The 25,092-nt window shown below is 40.9% G+C and overlaps 1 protein-coding gene across 2 annotated transcripts in view; it reads left to right on the forward strand.

Annotated features, from left to right (window-relative positions):
- Window positions 1–2,372: 2,372 nt before the first annotated feature.
- The window catches only part of LOC126253677 (DNA cross-link repair 1A protein-like), a 68,158-nt gene continuing 45,438 nt past the window's right edge, over window positions 2,373–25,092 (forward strand). Inside the window, exons 1-2 of one of the 2 annotated variants that reach the window (XM_049955199.1) lie at window positions 2,373–2,868; window positions 5,901–6,988. In XM_049955199.1, coding sequence (XP_049811156.1) covers window positions 2,490–2,868; window positions 5,901–6,988 — 1,467 coding nt within the window. In that variant the 5' untranslated portion in view covers window positions 2,373–2,489. The remainder of the gene's footprint in view (window positions 2,869–5,900; window positions 6,989–25,092) is intronic. The other variant, XM_049955200.1, reaches the window with a different exon arrangement.

Consider the following 25,092-nt stretch of genomic DNA (forward strand, 5'->3'; position numbering starts at 1 on the left):
AACTGCCTGCAATACAAATGTAAAGGTAACCCTAAAAGTAACAGTAATAGACACAGGGATAAGAATCCATGGTATACTGCTCAACTAGCCAATATGAAAAGCAGATTGTTGTTGTATAGAGATTCTTACAGACTTCAGAAAACTGACGGCTGAACAAAGGTACTCATGAGCACAAAAGGAATATAAGTATGCTTTAAATGAGGCCAAAAAACAACATAACCCAGTCAACATTGAGTCATAAAAAATGCAAAAAAGCATGGACTATAATAAATTCAGTGGCCAAAGCAATCAGAAGGCCAAGGTAGAAATTTCAGCAGATGACTTAAATAACTAGTGTATAAAATCTGTTAACCAAATTAGGGAAAGGATTGGGAGGCCGCAAGAAACTGTAGCTGATCTCATTAAATATCATAATGTAGACTACACCCTGAAAGATAAATTCCTTTTAACAGAGGTCACACTAGATGTTGTTTTAACTATTGTAAATAATTTTAGGTCCTCTGATAGTGAAGATATTTATGGTATTTCTTGTAATATGTTAAAAAAGATAACTGGGCACATAGTATATCCTTTTAACACATGTATAAACAGATATCTAATTGAAGGAGTATTCCCAGATGTATTAAACTTATCCAGGGTAGAGACCATTTACAAGAAAGGATACAAACATTGCCCATCTAGCTATCGTGAAATATCTCTGTCATCTATTTTATCTAAAGTTTTGGAATCCATCATCAGCTCCCAGTTGTGTGATTATCTGACATGTAATAACATTATTAGTGTGGTACAATTTGGCTTTAGGAAGGCCAAATCCACAGTCCATGCCATTGACTCGCTGATTAAAAATGTGCTTAATGCTTATGAAGGAAAAAATTTTGCTCAGGCTACCTTTTGTGATCTTAGCAAAGCCTTCGATTGTGTGGAGCACATTTCACTCCTCAACAAACTAGTTTATTACAGAATCACAAACAGTGAAGTTGACAACATTTTCTAATCTTTCTTCAGCAACCGTAAACAAATTGTTTGAATTGGTAAACAGAGATCACAGCCAGCTGAAGTTAAGTGTGATGTGCCACAAGGCTCACTATTAGGACCTCTGCTATCTATGATAATGACAAACGATCTACCATCTTAGATAAATACTCACTCCATTTCTATGTAAATGATTCCACTTTTTTCAATATCGGCTCAGACATGGATATGCTCCAAACTGTGGTAAATGACACAATATCACAAGCATCAGTCTGGTTTCGAGCTAATGGGTTCCTGCTTAATGAGAGTAAAACTCAAAAGATTGCATTTATTTTAAGAGATCTGCCAGTAGAAGACGTCTTGGATAGTGTTAAGTTCTTAGGTATTGTTATAGATAGTAAATTGACTTGGGAGTCACATATTAAATACATAAGTACAAGGCTGTCTAGAGTAGTGTATTTGTTAAGGAATTTAAAAAACCATGTACCTGCGGCCTATGTAAGATCGGCCTACTTTACTTTTTTTCAAAGCATTATATCTCATGGGCTATTAATTTGGGACAATAGCTCACACATTCAGGACATTTTGGTACTTAAGAAGAAAGGAATTCGAATTATCACAAACAGTGATAAACTGGCCCACTGCAAACCACTGTTTATCAACTTAAAAATATTAGCTGTTATAAACATGTATATTTACACTGCCCTACTGCATATAAAGAGCAACTTATAAGAACACCAACTTAGAAGAGATGTACACTCTTGTGGAACCAGAAATAGTAGCCATCTTGACATACCTTACTACAGGGACCGATGGCCTCGTAGTTTGGTCCCTTCTCCCGCCTTTAAATTAACCAGATTTACTACAGATTTACTACAGATTATCCAAGTCAATGAACAGCTACGAAGTGGTGGGTATGAATATGTTTAACAAACTGCCACTAGAATGGGTAGAAGCTCCATTTGATTTATTTAAAGACAAATCCTTCAGTTGGTTAGCTGCAAATCCTTTCTACTCACTTCAGGAATTTTATGACTGTAAAATATCATAGTGGTACCGGTTTGGAGAGTGCAGCATAATTTCTTTAACTGAGTAATTTATGATGCAATGTTTTCATATTATTTCATTTTAAATATAGTATTTTATGGAAAACCAATAGAGACATAGTGATCTTCGACCCATGTCTATATGCTGTATAACTTGTATAGCTTGTATATATGTAACTTGACTTTGTCAATTGCTGTAATAGCTGAACTACAATAAGATTTCATTCAATTCAATTCAATTCATACGTTCAATTCAATTCAATTCAATTCAGTATGATTTGGTCTATCCATAATCGATTATGAGAATAATAACGATTAATCGATTAATTGCAATGTATCGCCCATCACATTTTCTGTGTTCAAAACAAAACATGAAGCGGGTTGTGCAACTAGTGTGGTATTGACAATATTTATATTGTGGGGTGTATATACGTATGCAACCAAATCGTTTCCTAATTTGTGACTTCCCAAATGAAGATTCTATTTACATCAATGAGTGACGATTTATCTGAAGACTTTGTTTCATTTGCGAGGACGTCTCAGTCGCAATCGAGCCCAATTCGTAAGGATGTAACAAGAACTAAGCTTTCTTTTTCACAGCAGAAAGTTCGCAGGCGACTGAAAGCTTCGAAAAGTACTCTTGACACTGCAGATGCGAAGTTTTCCGATTGTGCTAAGGAAGTAGACAAAAACTTGCAGAAGGTGTGTAAAAAGAACCGTGCACGAAAGAGAGAGACACCGGATGACGAGCAGCAGTTTTGTCCACTGTGCCAGATGCCTTTGACGTCACTAAATATTTTGCCAGAAGTTCACGTTAGTACATGCTCAGTGGTTTGGGATGATCTCAGAGGTAAGTTATACAATTGCCCTCTAAATGTAATAAGATCGAGAAACTTATTTATTATAAGAGTGGCAATCAGTGTTTTCACTGTTCAAGATAATTTATCTAACAAATCTTGCAGAATCTTTGGGATTAAAAATGTAAAGAAGAATATATCAATCATTTAACATTAACACAGATACAGTCTCAAAATAAAATGAAAAATTGTTGTTCCAGAAGGATTTTTTTCTGCCCCAAATTGTCGCTAATCATACACGTTTCACAGAAACATGTTTTGAATTATCATTTACAATGCTAATTCTTGTATAGTTACGTCATATATTTCAGATCTCTGAAATGCTATGGCAGATAACTGAAAAGCTTATGACACATCAAGTTACCTTCTATTAGGAATTTACCTTCTATTAGGAATATGTTTGTGGTTGCCATGGCCTTGTGGAAGGAACTATCCCACCATTTGCCTGAACTGATTTAGGAAAACTAAATCAAGATGGCCATAATTGACATAGCGTTAATCCTCCATTGTCCCGAATCTGAGAGCAATGTCTTGATAAATGCAGTCACCGGCTTTGACTATGGACATAATGTTAATGGGTCTGCGACATCACAATTTGGTGTGTCAATTGCAGTTTTGTTGTTGCTTGCCAAAGCCAATGAACGTGGCGGGAAAAAAAAGAAAGAAAAAAATCTGGTTGTGATGGCAGATTGAATCATGGTTTAGTGTGAGGTGTAGGTTAGGTTGGAAGGTGGAGCTCAATTGTGAGTTGGCCAAGCCAACAAGTGTGAAACTGAAAAGACCTGGTTGTGGTGACAAACTGAGCTCTAACTTAACCCATTTGAAAAAATCGCCTCTGACATCTTGTGATAGTTGCCATGTTGTCTACACCGTTTATCACAAGTTTCCTGTGTCACTTTTTGTATTAGATGGTACCCAGTGTGAAGACTGGAACAAGGTTCTGTAACAACAGAACAAGTGTGTTATACATTGTTCATGTAGCACACATATGACACATGTTAGACGTGGAACTAGTTATTTCATTAATGTATCCAACCACACTCCAAAGAGAATATATTTTTTGTAAACCTTTCTTCTTTTCTATTACATCATTGTAATCATTCAGTAGGCTGTTGTGTGTGTACTGACAGTTTTAAAACCTCAAAAACACTTCTGATTGTTCTGATGTATGGTATATGTAAACAGTATACTTGAAAATACATGCCAGAGTTTTTTTGTACTAGATAACAAAACACCTCTGCATTTCCCATGTGATTTATTCACTTATCAAGCAAAATTTATTAAACGTGGAATGAACTTTGCCCACAGTGGATTATGTCCAAAAGTAGTAATGGCTGAAGTGTGGGAGTAATGCAAGTAATGAAGAGAGTAGAAACAGTTACAAAACCATGTAATGAAGATGTCAAGTAGCTGATAAAGCGCAGAAAAAAGAATCTTAACATCATAGCTCAGTGTTCAAAATAAGTGTTGTTCTTAATAGTAAGAAGCTCTACATCTCCATATCCTCTACCTCCAATATACCCCTCTCCTCCCTCCCACAACACAGTGTCCTAGAAGGAATGGCCAATATTCATGGAGATAACAGGAACGATCATTCAAAGCAATAAATTTGAGGAAAAATGGGCCCCAAAATGCATACCTGAAGAGAGATCTCTGATACTTTGAAACAAATCTCTTCTGCTGTTAGCTCTTTGCTTTCTGTATTTTGAGAGGTGATAGTATGGACCAAAACAAGGGAAAACTGCCCAGTAACTATTGGCTCTAAAGTGCATATCTTAAGAGGTATGAGCACTTGTTTATCTTCACTCATGTGAAACATCTCTTAAAATATGCATTTTAGAGCCCATGTTTACTAGATTTTTCAGAATAAAATTCAGTCATCAGTTGCAAATATGTTTTTATTATGCTTTACCAGTTTTGATTTCGGAATAAAATTAAGTCGTAAGATGCAAATATATTTCAAATACGCTTTACGGTTACCAGTAAAAGGTAATAAAAATACATTTGCAACTGACTGAATAGAATGAGTGGTATTCTTGGCTGAGTTGAATGTGGAAGAGGGGATGGGGGGGGGGGAGGTAAGAGCAGCAGCGAAGGTGCTAAGGTGAAAGAGAGACAGCAGGCGAAGAGAGATGGAAAACGGTGTAAGAGAATGCTCAGTCTCATCACAGCAGGAGTAGTGTTAAATTGATCATGGAGGTAAATTGGAAGAGTTGTTGAGGACCAGGGTAGAAAGATATTTTTGAGATATGTGCGTGGGTCAGGCTCCTTATACTTGAAAATTTACTAAAATGGAAAAGGTTAGGGGCCAGAGGGAAGTAAGCAGTGTGTGTGATATGAACGATAGGATAAAACTCCTTGTAGTCCCTCTTCTTATTCCCCTCTCCCCCCAAACCTCACCACCAACACACACACACACACACACACACACACACACACATTTCTTACCTCTCTCCATTCACACTTTGGGTTCATTGTTTAGGAGCATTGGCTCCCTTACGCACTTTGCTCTTTTCTTGATGGTCTCCTGAATTATACCACCTCCGTACTTCCATGAACAATTTTCATTTTCCTGCATCACAGTGGTCCCTTTTTTCTAGTGATGATTTGCTATATCGTCCAATGGACGTATTCTATGTGTACATTTCCACCATTACAGAAGAAATTGAAGGCACGGCATTTTTAAGACTCTTTAGTTTTGTCTAAATCCTCGGGTGGTGTCCTTTTTGCTTGGACCCAAGCTTTCTGAATGTACTACCTAATAATAAAATAAATTTCAGAGTTTTGGATTTATTTTGTTTATATTGAACAGGTGAATGATTGCCAATTGTTCGTTTGCTTAATGTGAATATCCATTTCATACTTGTTTGTTGTTCCAAAATACTTAATGGCAGAAATGGATATCGATATTGTGAAATTTCAGTCACTATATTAACTTTAAACTTTTTTGTGTGCTTGTTTTCAGTTAGTCAAGTCTTAATGTATCAACCTGTTGATACCGTCCCTTTGTTTTACTCTTTTTCAGAATGTCCCCAAGGAAAGGAGTGTAATGAAACAAGCATTTTTCACTTTAAAGACTTCTCCCACAAATTATTGGCAGAAATTCGAGCAACAGTCATTGACTACAATCGTCACCCATCGAAAGATGATTTGTGCGATGTGGGCAGAAGTCAGTTGTTGGACAATAAGAGGATAATATCAGAGACCAGTACTGAGAGTTCTTTAGATTTATTTTCGGATGAGGGAGATGAAGGAGGCTGTATTAAGAAAACAACTTATCAAGCTGCCTGTGTAAATGCTGCCTCAGATGGGAGGAAAGAAGTATCAGTTTCTTCTTCATCACAGTCAACATATTTTGAAGCTGATGTTGATGATAACGGCAATGTGGATAGTAGTGAATCAGTAGCAGATTTTAACAAAACAAATCATACAAAAAGTGTCTCATCCAAGCATTTTGAAGGAAATAGCTCTACTAAAGTGCCCTCAGAACGATTTATACACCATAATGACCTAACAACTAGCAGAACAGATGTTTTTTCGGGTTCTGATGAATCGTCCAAATCTGTTTCAATTCTCAAATTTTCTTCGCCAGTTGAACAACTTTCCAAAAACCCATTCAAAGTTAAAAAGCCTAGTAACATCTTGAGAAACTTGAGTGGTGGTAAGAACAATCAGTTTTCAGGTAATCTGGAAGATAATCAGTCAGTGGAAGCTGCATTGGTGGATACTGAAAAAGAAATTTCAGCTTGCGACAGTTCCAATAGTCTGAAATCAAATACAGTGGGCCTGAGCTGTGATGAAGACAGTGATAGTTCTGCAAGAACTGATAAAACAGAAATTTTTGTTCAGAAAAGTCTTCAGTTTAAAGGTAGCGTTAAATTTAAAGGAAAATGTGACAGTGCTGATACAACCAATGTTAAAAGTCCAGTTAAGTCTAAGACTATTCCGTGCAATTGTGTCCATGGAATCGCTTCTGAAGTACCTTCTGTAGAAATGGAGATTAATTCACCAAAGAAGTCCCTAGTAAGTCCTGTCAAAGTTCATCTTACTTACAACAAAACTGGGTGGCAAGGTCTCGGCATTGATACTGTCCCTGGAACTGTACTTGATGAGGTAAGACAACATTTCTGACAAACAAATCTCAGTTTTGTTATTTTTAGACTGATCGGGAAACTAAAATAGTGTGTGTGGGCATGTAACAGATGTGCATTGCCATAAAACTGTGTGTGTGGTAACTTAATTATGTGTTAGTTTGTTGTATTACTGTGTTTTTATGCTTTTTGTGACTAGTCTTTGCTCATTATGAAACACTGATATCTCTAGTTAATTGCACTGTGTACATGTACAATACCACACCATTCACCCTCATCGAATTTATTCGAGTTAAGTCAGGTTTCAGTTTTGCTGCAATCCAGCTCATGTGTGATATAAAATATATTATTGGGAAGTAATTAAAATGTGACAAGTGACAGTATGTAGTATAAAGAAACAAAAGAAATTATAAAGGATAATATACTCAGATGAGTATACTCAAGTGAGCATACTCAAGTGAAAAACAGTATTTGCTAAAACAAAATACCACTGTCTTAATGAAATTTACTAGACTGTTGTGCTTCATGCTGGCAGCTACTGTCCTGTAAAGTCAACAGCAATTCCCTCATTTGTCGAAGTGTGTCGATTCACTTGCTCATGCACCTTGTGGCGCTCTGTATCATCCAAATCAAAGGTTAAGGATATGTTAAAACTTCCTAAATTTTGAAAGATGGATGATTACATTGCAAGTCACAACTTACCAAATATCTGGTTTAGAAAGCTGATACAACTAAGGTCGTGCTACTTGTTACAAAAAGTATATTGTTATTAGGCTGAGAAATAATCAGTGTGACCACTGTCCGAAACTACAGAATTTGAGAGACAGGGAAGTCAGTAAATAGCAGCTCCATGTGTGTGTATACCATTTATGTATTTAATATATTACGTTGGTGGATAAGTTTGTTGTGTTTTTCCATAAGTCTAATAAACACAACAGGTAACACATAATAGAGACTTTAGTCATCAATAATATATTCTCCTTCACTATTTACAACAGTCTGCCTATATTGGGGTAACTTTTCAATTCCATTACAGCAGAAATCACATGGTTTTGAGGTGAAGAACTTGTCGAGCCATGTTAGGAGCTGATTTTCATCTGGAAAGGAAGTTTCTTGAAGGTTGTTAGACAAAGATCAGAAAAAGAGAAAGTCTGAGGCCTAAAAATCAGGTGAATAAGTTGGGTGCAGAATGACTTCCCAACCCTGTTCCCATATAGTGTTTTTTGTCAATCTAGCCGAATGTGAGAGGGCGTTATTGTGGAGTAGCATCACTTAGTGCAGCCTTCCTGGTCATTGTTCTTGGATTCCATCTGCAAGACGTCTCAGCTGATTACAGTAAATGTCAGCAGGGATAGTTACACCTTGGGGAGGCAATTCATAGTACACCATATGATCGCTGTTCCAACAGATGCATGACATCACCTTTTGTGGATGAGTGTCCGCCTGCGTAGCTGGGTGGTAGTGTGCTTGTCTCCAATGCAAGCGGGCATGGGTTCGATTCCTGGCCGGGTTGGAGATATTGTCTGCTCGTGGACTGGGTGTTGTGTTGTCCTCATCATCATTTCATCCTTATCACTGCCGCGCAAGTCGCCCAATGTGGCGTCGAATGAAATAAGACTTGCACTTGGCGGCCGAACTTCCCCGAGTGGGGCCTCCCGGCCAACGATGCCATAAGCTCATTCCCATTTCCATTGTGGATGAGTGCAGTTCTATGTACGGGAAGTTGCTGATTTGTTGGGGCTCAACCGTTCCTTTCTTTTTGTCATGTTAGCATAAAGACACCATTTCTTGTCACCAATAATGATACAGAATAGGAATGGCCAGTGTTGCTCATGAGCCAATTGATAACGAGCAAGCAGAGGTTTACATATGGCCAGCTGCTGATTTTTGTGATTTTTGGCTTAGGGCATGTGATACCCGTATAACCTACCCGATTTTTGAACCTTCTCCATTGCATGAAAATTTGCACAATATTGGAATGATTGCAATTCATTACATTTGCCAGTTCTTAGGTACAGTGACGCGGATCATTGTGGATTAGTGCGTTTAAATGATTGTCATCAAACTGCAAAGGTATTTGTGAACGTGGAGAGTAACTGATGTCAGAACGACCCACCTTGAAATGAGAAAACCACTTTCTTGCCATGCTCTGTCCACTGACATTATCCTAATACAAGACAAAAACATTTCTGGCTACTTCCGCTGCTGTCACACCACTTTTGAACTCAAACGGAAGAATATGTCAAAAATATTCAGGTTTCTCCACTTGGCTCTTCATTTTCTAGCATCTGTCGCTCTACTCACATCCCAGATGACAAAATGACAATATGTAAACTCAAACATCAACAGTGAACTACAAATAAATGTGACAGTTGATAAATAAGCTCATACCAACTGGAATACCAACATGCAAAGCAAAAACACTATGAACTTACGCACCAACCTAATAATATTGGCAAGCCGTGGGTGGTATGAAGGTAAATCATTCATTATATAGTTAAACAATCAACATGAACATGAGTATGACTGAAATCAAAGATTGCCATTAAACTTTGAGCGATGTTTTTTGTGTGCTTGTTGACCATTGGCTGAACTGAAGAGCATGGTACCACCCGACAGCCTTGATGCTTGATGTCATCAAGATGGTGGACACCATGAAGCTTACACAATATGGTGAAGATCACTCATTACAGACAAGGATAATACGAGAAATATTTATTTGTAGAAGTAACATCAAACTGACAGGACAACTGCGGGAATTAGGGAGTTTTGTGGTTTGTGGGATTGAAGGGACCAGACTGCTACGCCCATCGGTCAGAGTGTTTTGAGTGGAAACAAACTAGGTATACAGCATTCCTAATAATGAAGACATACCAGAACAAATATTAATGCAAAAAACAAACAGACAAAATCCTCAACAATCAAAAAGACCATAACTCAAAAACCAGAACAAAAGCTGGTGTTGGAAGTTTCCATTGATGTAGTCGTGCAAGGCATCTCTGCCACTCTTGCTGCTGGCTCTGCTGTCCCCCTATCCACAGGTCCCCCTCATCATCGGCCGGTACTGTGGTGGACTGAGGATATTGCAGTCGCTGACCAGGACCACCGACGGGCGCTGCAGCAATTTAAGTGACACCCATCACAGGCCACCCTCCTCACTTTTAAGTGTCTCCTTGCTAAGGCTCGTTACCTTATTAAGCGGAGTAAAAAGGAATGCTGGGAGTGCTATGTTTTCTCCCTGGGAATGTATGCCTCTTCATCGCAAGTTTGGTCAAAGCTCCCTAGCCTTCTGGACCACCAGCAACAGTCAACTGTCCAGGGTCTGAACCTCCAAGGTGCTCTGTGCACTGATCCATCGTTCCTTGCAGAACATCTCACAACACATTTTTGTGACGGCATCATCGTCCTCTTCCTACTCTACTTCCTTTCTCTGGCAGAAATGCGGAGTTGAACAGACCTCCCCTCTGATTCATCCCGCACTGCGTTGAGCCCTATAATGCACCTTTCGCTGAATGGGAATTGGTGCAGGCTCTTAGCTCTTCATGAGACACAGCCCCAGGGCTGGATTCCATCCACGACCAGATGACCCAAAACTTGGACATTCCCCAGAGGCAACAGTGCTCAGGGTCTTCAACCACATTTGGCTCACGGGTGCGTCATAATGGCGAGACAGTATAGTTATTCCTGTCGTTAAGTCCGGGAAAAACCCAACATCTCTCGATAGCTACCATCCCATTAGCCTTACAAATGTACTTTGTAAACTGCTCAAAAAGATGGTCAACTTCAGATTATGTGGGGTACTCGAATCTTGGGGTGTTTTGTCCCTGTGTCAGTGTGGCTTCTGGGCAGGGCAATCTCCAACTGACCATTTACTGTGATTGGAATCCGCCATACCGAGCGAGGTGGCGCAGTGGTTAGACACTGGACTCGCATTCGGGAGGACGACGGTTCAATCCCGCGTCCGGCCATCCTAATTTAGGTTTTCCGTGATTTCCCTAAATCACTCCAGGCAAATGCCGGGATGGTTCCTCTGAAAGGGCACGGCCGACTTCCTTCCCCATCCTTCCCTAATCCGATGAGACCGATGACCACGCTGTCTGGTCTCCTTCCCCAAAACCAACCAACCAACCAACCGAATCCGCCATCAGCCACCGTCACCTTGTCGCGGTCTTCTTTGACCTACATGAAGCATGTGACATGGCTTGGTGCCATCACATTTTTGTTACCCTCCATGATTGGGTTTTCAGTGGTCCTCTTCCAATTTTTATCCGTGAGTTTTTGTCTTACCAGCTCTTCCGGGTTTGAGCTGGCTTTTCACTCAGTGCCCCCCACATTCAGGAGAATGGTATCCTGCAGGGTTCTGTGCTGAGTGTCACGCTCTTTCCCATTGCCATCAATGGGCTTGCAACCTCTGTTGGGCCTCTGGTTAACCCAGCTTTGTATGCTGACGATTTTTACGCCTGGTGCAGCTCCCACTCGGTAGCGTCTGCTGAGTGCCAGCTCCAAGGTGCCATTTGATGGGCCTCTGCGTGGGCCACCACCCGTGGCTTCCAGTTTTCTCCCTCCAAAATGCGGGTTATGCATTTTTGTCGTTGGCCTGCAGTACAATCCAATCCAGAACTTTATTTAGGCAACCAGCTTCTCGATGTTGTAGCACAGTCCTGTTTCTTGGGCCTTATTTTTGATAACAAGCTGACATGGCTGCCCCACATTTGCCACCTAAAGATTACATGTATGCGGAAGCTTAATGCTCTCCGCCTCCTGGCCCGCTCATCTTGGAGTGCAAACCATTCCACTCTTCTCCTTCTGCGCCATGCTCTGGGTTTGTCCAGACTAGATTATGGTAGTCAGGTTTATAGCTCAGCAACTCTTTCCGCTTTTAAACTCCTTGACCCTGTCCATCACTGTGGGCTGCGTCTGGCTATTGGTGCCTTTCACACTAGTCTTGTCGATAGTCTTCTCACAGAAGTGGGGATTCCCCCTCTACACATACAATGGAGCCCACTCCTTGTCTCTTACACAATCGCCATTTGCCAGTTCCCTGACAATCGTGTGTACCCTGTGTTCTTCCCCAATGAGGGATGTCTCCTTTCTAACACCCGCCTGTGGATGGGATTGCCGGTTGGCATGCGTCTCACTTACCTGTGTCAGGGTCTCCATCTCCACTCATTGGACTGCATCCTGTGTCTTTCCTCCCATACCCCCCCCCCCCCCCCCCCAAGATGGATGGTGCCTAAACCACAGATTAGAACTGACCTATTCCAGGGTCCTAAGGTCTCTGTTGCTCCTATGGTCTTGTATGTGCCGTCCTTGCAGAGTTCCAGGGTGCCACCATCTTTTAGGCTGATAGTTCTAAGACTATTGATAAGGTGGGGTACACTTTCACATCTCCTACTGGCTTTGAGCGCCATTTATTGCCAGGATCATGTAGTGTATTCACAGCAGAGCTTCTAGCCATTCACAGGGCCCTTCTTTTTGTTTCTCGAGCCTCCCTCCACAGTGTTTTAATTTGTTCAGACTCCAAGAGCAGCCTGCAGGCTATCGACCGGCGCTACTCTTGTCACCCTTTGTTCTCTGCTATCCGTGATCATCTCTCTGCCATTCAGCATGCCACCTGTTCAGTTGTCTTTCTCTGGGTCCCAAGTCATGTGGGCCTCCCATGGAATGAATTGTCTGACCATTTGGCTAGAGAAGCAGATACTTACCCCCATTTACTTTCATGATTTCAGCTGTGGATATGCAGATCTACGTCAGATCTCTCTTTGCACAACAGTGGAATGCCATCTGGAGCACTACTGCTCATAGTAATGCACTCCGCACAAACAAGGAGTCTACTGCAGTTTGACGCCCTTCTTTCTGCTCCTCTCGGAGGGAGTTCACTGTTTTATGCTGTTTACACGTTGGTCATAACCGGCTCACCCATTGTTTCCGCCTACGTAACGACCCACCTCCACAATGTGGTTGTGGAGCCAGACTGACGATATCTCACATATTGGTGTGAATGCTATACACTTTAGGAAAAAATGAAATTTTTGTTTGGTATTATTGACCGAGAGATCCCGTTTGGGATGTTTGGCTGTTTGGTGCAAGCCATATTATTTTATATCACTTCAGCAATCTGTGTATCTACACTCCTGGAAATTGAAATAAGAACACCGTGAATTCATTGTCCCAGGAAGGGGAAACTTCATTGACACATTCCTGGGGTCAGATACATCACATGATCACACTGACAGAACCACAGGCACATAGACACAGGCAACAGAGCATGCACAATGTCGGCACTAGTACAGTGTATATCCACCTTTCGCAGCAATGCAGGCTGCTATTCTCCCATGGAGACGATCGTAGAGATGCTGGATGTAGTCCTGTGGAACGGCTTGCCATGCCATTTCCACCTGGCACCTCAGTTGGACCAGCGTTCGTGCCGGACGTGCAGACCGCGTGAGACGACGCTTCATCCAGTCCCAAACATGCTCAATGGGGGACAGATCCGGAGATCTTGCTGGCCAGGGTAGTTGACTGACACCTTCTAGAGCACGTTGGGTGGCACGGGATACATGCGGACGTGCATTGTCCTATTGGAACAGCAAGTTCCCTTGCCGATCTAGGAATGGTAGAACGATGGGTTCGATGACGGTTTGGATGTACCGTGCACTATTCAGTGTCCCCTCGACGATCACCAGTGGTGTACGGCCAGTGTAGGAGATCGCTCCCCACACCATGATGCCGGGTGTTGGCCCTGTGTGCCTCGGTCGTATGCAGTCCTGATTGTGGCGCTCACCTGCACGGCGCCAAACACGCATACGACCATCTTTGGCACCGAGGCAGAAGCGACTCTCATCGCTGAAGACGACACGTCTCCATTCGTCCCTCCATTCACGCCTGTCGCGACACCACTGGAGGCGGGCTGCACGATGTTGGGGCGTGAGCGGAAGACGGCCTAACGGTGTGCGGGACCGTAGCCCAGCTTCATGGAGACGGTTGCGAATGGTCCTCGCCGATACCCCAGGAGCAACAGTGTCCCTAATTTGCTGGGAAGTGGCGGTGCGGTCCCCTACGGCACTGCGTAGGATCCTACGGTCTTGGCGTGCATCCGTGCGTCGCTGCGGTCCGGTCCCAGGTCGACGGGCACGTGCACCTTCCGCCGACAACTGGCGACAACATCGATGTACTGTGGAGACCTCACGCCCCACGTGTTGAGCAATTCGGCGGTACGTCCACCCGGCCTCCCGCATGCCCACTATACGCCCTCGCTCAAAGTCCGTCAACTGCACATACGGTTCACGTCCACGCTGTCGCGGCATGCTACCAGTGTTAAAGACTGCGATGGAGCTCCGTATGCCACGGCAAACTGGCTGACACTGACGGCGGCGGTGCACAAATGCTGCGCAGCTAGCGCCATTCGACGGCCAACACCGCGGTTCCTGGTGTGTCCGCTGTGCCGTGCGTGTGATCATTGCTTGTACAGCCCTCTCGCAGTGTCCGGAGCAAGTATTGTGGGTCTGACACACCGGTGTCAATGTGTTCTTTTTTCCATTTCCAGGAGTGTATGATGAGGACAGAACACGTGCCCCCCCTCCCCCTACCCCCTTTCCACACATACACACAGCATCTAGAATGGAGAAAAGATCATTCTCGTGAGTGTAGTTCTGCATTCATTCAGCAGCAGCTGTCCAACAAGGGCTTCAGCATCATCGACTGGCTGCCAAAGGATGCTGATATGAATCCAGTGGAGAACATTTGAGATGAGGTAGCACGAAAACTGTCAGATAACTGGCCACAAAACCTATGAGCTACATCTGATTCCCATTGAGATTGTGTTCTTGAAGCCTGTAGGCGAGTTGTCTCTTCTGGCAATTACGTTTGACTCCTCACGGAGTCCATGTGAAGACACATGGTTAAAGTCATAAATAATGGGGGATTCTAGACAAGATAGAGCACTGAAAACATTTTATTTTATTTACTTATTCTTTCGATCAATTTTCTGTCAGTGAGAGTCGGTGGCAGATCACTCGGTAATACTGAGGTGCCAAACCTGAGGTGATTAAACACGAGTTAGTTTGCCTTTAAGTTATCTTTTTAATTGAAACAAATTCCTTTTAAATATGTTTCAAAAATATATTATTAGGTCTACAATTTTTCTTTAACTGTTTTGCAGTAGATGACAATAGCTGCACGTGGTGGTGCACGTGTTAGGTTGAAAGCGTCATACTGTAAGCTTAGGCATTTGTAAACATAATGCCATCGAAATATTAATTGATTTGTGATTGCAAGTTATTCTCAGTTGAATTTGTCAGCTTATGAGCCCAATTCTCATCATTTGTAGGAAGTTTTAATTTTCTCCTTTAATGTGAAGAAATCTGCAGCTGAAGCTCATAAAATACTTGGTAAGTTATATGGTGAGGCACCTGTTAGTGAAAGAGTGTGCAGATAATGCTTTCAGCACTTCAAGAATGGTGCTTCTGATGTCAAAGACCATCACAGTGGTGAATAAGAGAAGGTTTTTGAAGCTACTGAATGGCCAGTACTTTGAATTGTAAATGTTTTGTAAGTTTTTCACAGTTAAGCCTCAAACTTAGAGAAAAAAGAGTGGAAGCAAAATGTAGACTTCATTCATTTGTCTTTCATTTACCCTTTCCCTACATACTTAAAAAGTGATAAATTCTGATGTACCTTTTAATGCTATTTTTGTTGTTTTGAATTCACCTCTCTCTTGCCCTCTATTACTACCTTCTGCGTCCTCCCAAAAATGTGTCAAGATTCCAAACAAACTGTAGCTACAGCAGTGCTTAACGAACCTGCATGGATCTTGTTCTTGTATGTAGACAGTAGTCGATGGTGTGACAAAGTGAAGGCAGCCTTATAGAGAGCAAATAACTAGCTAAGGGAGTTAATGGCAATTATGAGGTTCATTAAATTGGGAATAAACCATTTTATTTTATTTGACTTTGTTTTTTATTTTGCTGAAATTTCTGATGACATTGTAGGATGCTAGTTTGGGTTAAGCAATGTGTATTTCTCCTTCATTTTATGATTTTCCAATGATTTTTTCATGTTTGCCCATTCTGATGTCACCAGGGAGGTCACTAGTTTTCATGTCTGTTGGTCATTTTGGTTATGCACTAGTTGCCTACCCAGTACAGTAGTCGATGGACTTTATGACTGTTTTGGAATGCTACAAGGGTTTAGATCAAACAATGAGTGGTACCTAATTTTGCAAACTGCCACATACCGTAGCTGTCTGTTCTAACAATTGTGCCTCGATGATTCTCATGTTAGTATTGTGATGACCTAGTTGATAAGTTAATATCAACCATTAGGCAATAACTAAAGAAAAAACTGCACTGACTGTGAGGCGTTACTTTGCAATGTGCCTCACACTCAATGAGATAAACCCCTTATTGCTATTTTTCTCTCTTTTTTTCTCGCTTTTATGAACATGGTGTCAGCAAGGATTGTTTTGTAATTACATGGGTAGAAGTTAATTTGCATTCTTCTGATTATTGTAGATGAATGGCAGCTTTACTTTTGAATTACATATTAAAGACTGTGCTGACAGGGTACTGTGTTCCTTATTACATGCCCTGCTTTAATTTCTGTATGCCTTTGCAGCACACTTTTCTGGTAATTGCAAGAATTGTGCATTGTTTCTTTGCATAGTTCACTTAATGAGTTGAGGCTTTATGTTACTTGTAGCTTATTTAATTTGTTTGTGGATGTTTGCCTTTTGCAATCAGTGCTCTGTTTTTGTCTTTTCATTTGTGTCGCTCCATTTTGGGGTTATGCCAATGACAGTGTTCTCAAGGAATATCTTCTTTAAGTCTATAAAGACCAAAAATGTGTTAAACTTAACCAGTAACACTCCAAAAGAGGAGTCACACCTGATGAATGAGCTTTTCACTTTGCAGTATGCTTAAGAAAGAAAAACAGTAATAACTGTGACAGCTATTAATTTAGGATTTTCAGCTTCCCAACAGTGCATAGAGTGTTGTTAGTATCTGCACTCTAGCCCCTAAGACTAGTTACAAAAATGAGAGTAGAAGTCATTGGCTAATACTGTTGATATTCCAGCGCTACATTCTGCACTGCTAAGCCCCCACAGAAAAACCATTTGGCCTATAAACATATTATTCTTGTGACTAGTAAAATTGGCAGCATTGCATAATATATTTGGCTATTTTGTGACCATCAAGTGACTTCCAGGAATGCCATAGATTTATCTTGCTAAATTCACTTGATATTTTCTTGTCAGTTGCTTGAAATAATCTGAGTTATTTTCATGTAAGGTGTGACGTTGGGTTGTCAGATTTATGGTTTTGAATCCAGAAAGGTTATTCCTTAGAGAAAATGAAACTACTTTAATCTTTTATGTCACAGAGTATCTTTGTTAGCTAAACTATGAAAATGACAGAGAATGGACCACAGCATTGGCTTGCCAGCGTAGTGGTAATGTGATCACTGTCTGAAGCAACGCCTGTTTTTGCTGTGGGTTCAAAGCTCACTGGAGGACTTTTATATTGATGTATTTTTACATTTTTTTAAATTGTCAGACCAAAAGTCAGCAAGGATATTTTAAGGAACTGTCTGCATCGTAAGCCTTCTCATAACCTTTATTACTACATTTTAGAGAAGAAGGCGAAAAGCTTATGAAATTCCTGATTACACACTTATTAATACCAGCATTTTTCTGCTTTAGCTAACATTATTCCCAAAAAAGTGTGAATTTGTAATTTTTATCAAATACTGAGTGCCACTTAACAATTTGTTAAGTAAGTAGACAACACAGTTTTGGCTGTAGTAGATTGAGAGCTTCCTGTGGTAAAGATAAGCAGTAGTTTCAGACAATAGACCCGCAGCATATGGGTGGAATGTAAATTATGTTTCTGGACGTAATCTAATGATGTGCATAGACTATTCAGTGTTTCACCTAAACCCTCTGTTCAGAGAGATGTAGCTGAAATGGTAAACAACAGATAAACAAAATCATTTCGTTTGAACCTGTATCGTGTTCAGCATGTCTTAAACCAGTTGAAATGCATGGAGAATATTGTAAAGGTAGACTAATGTCTTCAGTATAGGTCCTGGGAAATCAACCTATCTCCTCATACTATTGCTCATCAGGTCTTGCTTAAATGAAAAAATTGTGGGTCTCATATAACATAATGGAATGACAAATAGATATCAAGACTTGCAGCCCCACAGTTGGAATTGCCATGCAAGAACTTGATGATATAGTCATTGAGAAGGTGAAAGAACGATAAACCAGCAGTTTTAGATGATATGAGAAGTGAATAGATTAAAAATTTAGGCACCAAAGGAAGTTCATTGCTATCTTTATTTTTGCCCAAATGACAAAAGAACACCTAACAAACATCATAGATGGTTTCTTACTTTTCCAGCTTGTGGTGACAAGCATAAACGCAGTGCTAGTGCAATAACGTATGTAGGCTCACTGCATGGGGCAATTGCACCCACTGTGGGAAAAAATTATCAGCAGATGCAGATCAATTCCCAACACTTGAGTATTACTGAAATAGCTTTATCAAGGGTTCCCAGCCTCGCCTAGGTCTGCGAGCTAAGGATAAATGCAGTACCACACATATACTACTATCAGCTCTGTAGCAACCTTGTTACATTAAGTTAAGTTGCAGATTACTCCCACAGAACCAGAAACATACATTGGTACCAGTCTCCACTTAATTGGCTCTACTTAACTCCCAGCTAAAACACTGCATGGTGACAAAAAATCTGAGCAAAGAAAAATTCTCAGTGACATTTTCAAGGTAAAGAAGATCCAACAGTTACAGGAAATCAGGCACATCAGATCTCACAGAAACTTTAGCCACTTGAAGAAAAAATATTTGAATTGTAGCAAAGTCAATATGCAGTAAGGCCATCTATTTTGTTACTCTCATACTCAGTTTCATAATTTGGGTAAACTTTGGCCAGAATTTTGCTGTCTTTTTCATTCCAGTGAATTCATACAAATGATAAAAAAAATGGAAACAAGTAGCTTTGAATTCTGCACCTTCAGATTACCACTTCAGCACTCTAACCATTATGCCGTGAGAGAAAGACCTCAGAGCAGTCACCTCGAATGCTTGAGTCCATATACCCATCAAAGGTAATTTTGTAGTATTTATCTTCGTTATGAAACAGGTGAAGGTATCATTTCAAGCTGCAAATGATGAAGATAAGCGATTTTAGAAGAAAAAAATTGAAGGTTGGTAAAACTGGCTTTCTTTCTGTGTTAAGCCGTGATGGTAGATAGTGAGCCATTGTAAGCACATTCTTAAAGCTTGTATAGCCTCTATGCTTCATATTTCTACATCTACATATATACTCCACAATCCACTATACAGTGCGTGGCGGAGGGTACCTCGTACCACAACTGGCACCTTCTCTCCCTGTTCCACTCCCAAACAGAATGAGGGAAAAATTACTGCCAATATGCCTCTGTACGAGCCCTAATCTCCCTTATCTTATCTTATCTTATCTTTGTGGTCTTTCCGTAAATGTAAGTTGGTGGCAGTAAAATTGTACTGCAGTCAGCTTCAAATGCTGGATCTCTAAATTTCCTCAGCAGCGATTCACAAAAAGAACGCCTCCTTTCCTCTAGAGACTCTCACCCGAGTTCCTGAAGAATTTCCGTAACACTCGCGTGATGATCAAACCTACCAGTAACAAATCTAGCAGCCCGCCTCTGAATTGCTTCTTTGTCCTCCCAAATGCTCGAGCGGTACTCAAGAATAGGTCGTATTAGTGTTTTATAAGTGGTCTCCTTTACAGATGAACCACATCTTCCCAAAATTCTACCAATGAACCGAAGACGACTATCCGCCTTCCTCACAACTGCCATTACATGCTTGTTCCACTTTATATCGCTCTGCAATGTTACGCCACAGAATAAACCACTCAACTCCTACACGAACATCACCATAAAATGATTACAAGAAACAGGGACATGCATATCATAATTGTAAGAGACAAGAAACTTCCCCTCAGCCTGCAGAAAAATTATCACACTCATGAGATAAAATAAAACTAGCAATTCCTAAATGATCAGACCAGTATGGCAAACCACACATTTTATGAATTAATAGACGATACAGTAAAGTATTAAATATAACCATATGATCCTTCCTCTCTCCATATTAAATTTCACACTCCAGTTGCCTTCTTCTACTACACCTTCTCCCCTCGTTGCCCAACAACTTACTTTCTCTCTCTCTCTCTGTATTGCTCTCCTTTCCTCCCTCCCTCCTCCCTTACTCCATCCTCCTCACCATTCCACATCCCTGAATCCAAAAAGAGCTAGCAGTGAATGTGATATCGAACTTCTTTCCAATTGAAACGACCATCAACAAGGAGAAAAGTAACCAGCTGTCAGCAAAGCAGGTTGTTGTTGTTGTTGTTGTGGTCTTCAGTCCTGAGACTGGTTTGATGCAGCTCTCCATGCTACTCTATCCTGTGCAAGCTCCTTCATCTCCCAGTACCTACTGCAACCTACATCCTTCTGAATCTGCTTAGTGTATTCATCTCTTGGTTTCCCTCTACGATTTTTACCCTCCACGGTGCCCTCCAATGCTAAATTTGTGATCCCTTGATGCCTCAAAACATGTCCTACCAACCGATCCCTTCTTCTAGTCAAGTTGTGCCACAAACTTCTCTTCTCCCCAATTCTGTTCAATATCTCCTCATTAGTTACATGATCTACCCACCTTATCTTCAGCATTCTTCTGTAGCACCACATTTCGAAAGCTTCTATTCTCTTCTTGTCCAAACTAGTTATCGTCCATGTTTCACTTCCATACATGGCTACACTCCATACAAATACTTTCAGAAATGACTTCCTGACACTTAAATCTATACTCGATGGTAACAAATTTCTCTTCTTCAGAAACGCTTTCCTTGCCATTGCCAGTCTACATTTTATATCCTCTCTACTTCGACCATCATCAGTTATTTTGCTCCCTAAATAGCAAAACTCCTTTACTACTTTAAGTGTCTCATTTCCTAATCTAATTCCCTCAGCATCACCTGATTTAATTTGACTACATTCCATTATCCTCGTTTTGCTTTTGTTGATGTTCATCTTATATCCTCCTTTCAAGACACTGTCCATTCCGTTCAACTGCTCTTCCAAGTCCTTTGCTGTCTCTGATAGAATTACAATGTCATCGGCGAACCTCAAAGCTTTTACTTCTTCTCCATGAATTTTAATACCTGCTCCAAATTTTTCTTTTGTTTCCTTTACTGCTTGCTCAATATACAGATTGAATAACATCGGGGAGAGGCTGCAACCCTGTCTCACTCCTTTCCCAACCACTACTTCCCTTTCATGTCCCTCGACTCTTATAACTGCCATCTGGTTTCTGTACAAATTGTAAATAGCCTTTCGCTCCCTGTATTTTACCCCTGCCACCTTCAGAATTTGAAAGAGAGTATTCCAGTCAACATTGTCAAAAGCTTTCTCTAAGTCTACAAATGCTAGAAACGTAGGTTTGCCTTTTCTTAATCTTTCTTCTAAGATAAGTCGTAAGGTTAGTATTGCCTCACGTGTTCCAACATTTCTACGGAATCCAAACTGATCTTCCCCGACGTCGGCTTCTACCAGTTTTTCCATTCGTCTGTACAGAATTCGCGTTAGTATTTTGCAGCTGTGACTTATTAAACTGATAGTTTGGTAATTTTCACATCTGTCAACACCTGGTTTCTCTGGGATTGGAATTATTATATTCTTCTTGAAGTCTGAGGGTATTTCGCCTGTCTCATACATCTTGCTCACCAGATGGTAGAGTTTTGTCATGAGTGGCTCTCCCAAGTCCATCAGTAGTTCTAATGGAATGTTGTCTACTCCCGGGGCCTTGTTTCGACTCAGGTCTTTCAGTGCTCTGTCAAACTCTTGACACAGTATCTTATCTCCCATTTCGTCTTCATCTACATCCTCTTCCATTTCCATAATATTGTCCTCAAGTACATCGCCCCCGTACAAACCCTCTATATGCTCCTTCCACCTTTCTGCCTTCCCCTCTTTGCCTAGAACTGGGTTGCCATCTGAGCTCTTTATATTCATACAAGTGGTTCTCTTCTCTCCAAAGGTCTCCTTAATTTTCCTGTAGGCAGTATCTATCTTACCCCTAGTGAGACAAGCCTCTACATCCTTACATTTGTCCTCTAGCCATCCCTGCTTAGCCATTTTGCACTTCCTGTCGATCACATTTTTGAGACGTTTGTATTCCTTTTCGCCTGCCTCATTTACTGCATTTTTATATTTTCTCCTTTCATCAATTAAATTCAATATTTCTTCTGTTACCCAAGGATTTCTATTAGCCCTCGTCCTTTTACGTACTTGATCGTCTGCTGCCTTCACTACTTCATCCCTCAGAGCTGCCCATTCTTCTTCTACTGTATTTCTTTCCCCCATTCCTGTCAATTGTTCCCTTATGCTCTCTCTGAAACTCTCTACAACCTCTGGTTCTTTCAGTTTATCCAGGTCCCATCTCCTTAAATTCCCACCTTTTTGCAAAGCAGGTAGAAAGTGATAAACTCCATAGGTAATGTGTACAAAACATCAACTACACTGTATTGAATTCTGTAGTAATTCAATTGTAAAAATGTGCTATGTATGCAAAGTGTTCACGGAATCCCAAATGATGATGGGAATAACAATAAAAAACACCCAACACTCCATAACATTATAACAACTAACAAAAGTCAGGAATGAATAGGTGTTTCCAAAAGCTGCAATGTCTCTAAACTGTGGTTGCCCTCCCCAGAAAGTTGTTTGTAGCAACTGATGATGTTTGACCAATATTAGTGAAACATATCCAATGAAAAATTTTCATAATTTGCAATATAGCTACTAAAGGAAAAGCCAAATACTAGTTAATGTAACTTCAGCTGTGGTTGTTCACAGCATCGTATTAGAAACCTCCCTCACCTTCCCCTGTACAAATATGTGTCATATTGTAGAGTAGCAGATGTTGTTGTTGTTGTTGTTGTTGTTGTTGTTGTGGTGGTGGTGGTGGTCTTCAGTCCTGAGACTGGTTTGATGCAGCTCACCATGCTACTCTATCCTGTGCAAGCTTCTTCATCTCCCAGTACCTACTGCAGCCTACATCCTTCTGAATCTGCGTAGTGTATTCATCTCTTGGTCTCCCTCTACGATTTTTACCCTCCACGCTGCCCTCCAATACTATATTGGTGATCCCTTGATGCCTCAGAACATGTCCTACCAACCGATCCCTTCTTCTAGTCACATTGTGCCACAAACTCCTCTTCTCCCCAATTTTATTCAATACCTCATCATTAGTTATGTGATCTACCCACCTAATCTTCAGCATTCTTCTGTAGCACCGCATTTCGAAAGCTTCTATGCTCTTCTTGTCTAAACTATTTATCGTCCATGTTTCACTTCCATAAATGGCTACACTCCATACAAATACTTCCAGAAATGACTTCCTGACACTTAAATCAATAATCGATGTTAACAAATTTCTCTTCTTCAGAAACGCTTTCCTTGCCATTGCCAGTCTACATTTTATATCCTCTCCAATTCGACCGTCATCAGTTACTTTGCTCCTCAAATAGCAAAACTCCTTTACTACTTTAGTGTCTCATTTCCTAATCTAATTCCCTCAGCATCACCTGACTTAATTCGACTACATTCCATTATCCTTGTTTTGCTTTTGTTGATGTTCATCTTATACCCTCCTTTCAAGACACTGTCCATTCCGTTCAACGGCTCTTCCAAGTCGTTTGCTGTCTCTGACAGAATTACAATGTCATTGGCAGACCTCAAAGTTTATATTTCTTCTCCATGGATTTTAATACCTACTCCGAACTTTTATTTTGTTTCCTTTGCTGCTTGCTCAATATACAGATTGAATAACATCGGGGAGAGGCTACAACCCTGTCTCACTCCCTTCTCAACCACTGCTTCCCTTTCATGTCCCTCGACTCTTATAACTACCATCTGATTTCTGTACAAATTGTAAATAGCCTTTCACTCCCTGTATTTTACCCCTGCCACCTTCAGAATTTGAAAGAGAGTATTCCAGTCAACATTGTCAAAAGCTTTCTCTAAGTCTACAAATGCTAGAAACGTAGGTTTGCCTTTCCTTAATCCTTCTTCTAAGATAAGTCGTAAGGTTAGTATTGCCTCACGTGTTCCAACATTTCTACGGAATCCAAACTGATATTCCCCGAGGTCCGCTACTACCAGTTTTTCCATTCTTCTGTAAAGAATTCACGTTAGTATTTTGCAGCTGTGACTTATTAAACTGATAGTTCGGTAATTTTCACATCTGTCAGCACCTGCTTTCTTTGGGATTTGAATTATTATATTCTTCTTGAAGTCTGAGGGTATTTCGCCTGTCTCATACATCTTGCTCACCAGATGGTAGAGTTTTGTCAGGACTGTCTCTCCCAAGGCTGTCAGTAGTTCTAATGGAATGTTGTCTACTCCCGGGGCCTTGTTTCGACTTAGGTCTTTCAGTGCTCTGTCAAACTCTTCACGCAGTATCATATCTCCCATTTCATCCTCATTTACCTCCTCTTCCATTTCCATAATATTGTCCTCAAGAACATCGCCCCTGTATAGACCCTCTATTTACTCCTTCCACCTTTCTGCTTTCCCTTCTTTGCTTAGAACTGGGTTTCAATCTGAGCTCTTGATATTCATGCAAGTGGTTCTCTTTTCTCCAAAGATCTCTTTAATATTCCTGTAAGCTGTATCTATCTTACCCCTCGTGAAATAAGCCTCTACATACTTACATTTGTGCTGTAGCCATCCCTGCTTAGCCATTTTGCACTTCCTGTCAATCTCATTTTTGAGACGTTTGTATTCCTTTTTGCCTGTTTCACTTACGGCATTTTTGTGTTTTCTCCTTTCATCAATTAAATTCAGTATCTCTTCCGTTACCCAAGGATTTCTACTAACCCTCGTCTTTTTACCTAGTTGATCCTCTGCCGCCTTCACTATTTCATCCCTCAAAGCTACCCATTCTTCTTCTACTGTATTTCTTTTCCCCATTCCTGTTCCCTTATGCTCTCTCTGAAACTCTGTACAACCTCTGGTTTAGTCAGTTTATCCAGGTCCCATCTCCTTAAATTCCCACC

This window comes from Schistocerca nitens, chromosome 4, assembly GCF_023898315.1.
Source record: "Schistocerca nitens isolate TAMUIC-IGC-003100 chromosome 4, iqSchNite1.1, whole genome shotgun sequence".
NCBI classification, from domain to species: Eukaryota; Metazoa; Arthropoda; class Insecta; order Orthoptera; family Acrididae; genus Schistocerca; species Schistocerca nitens.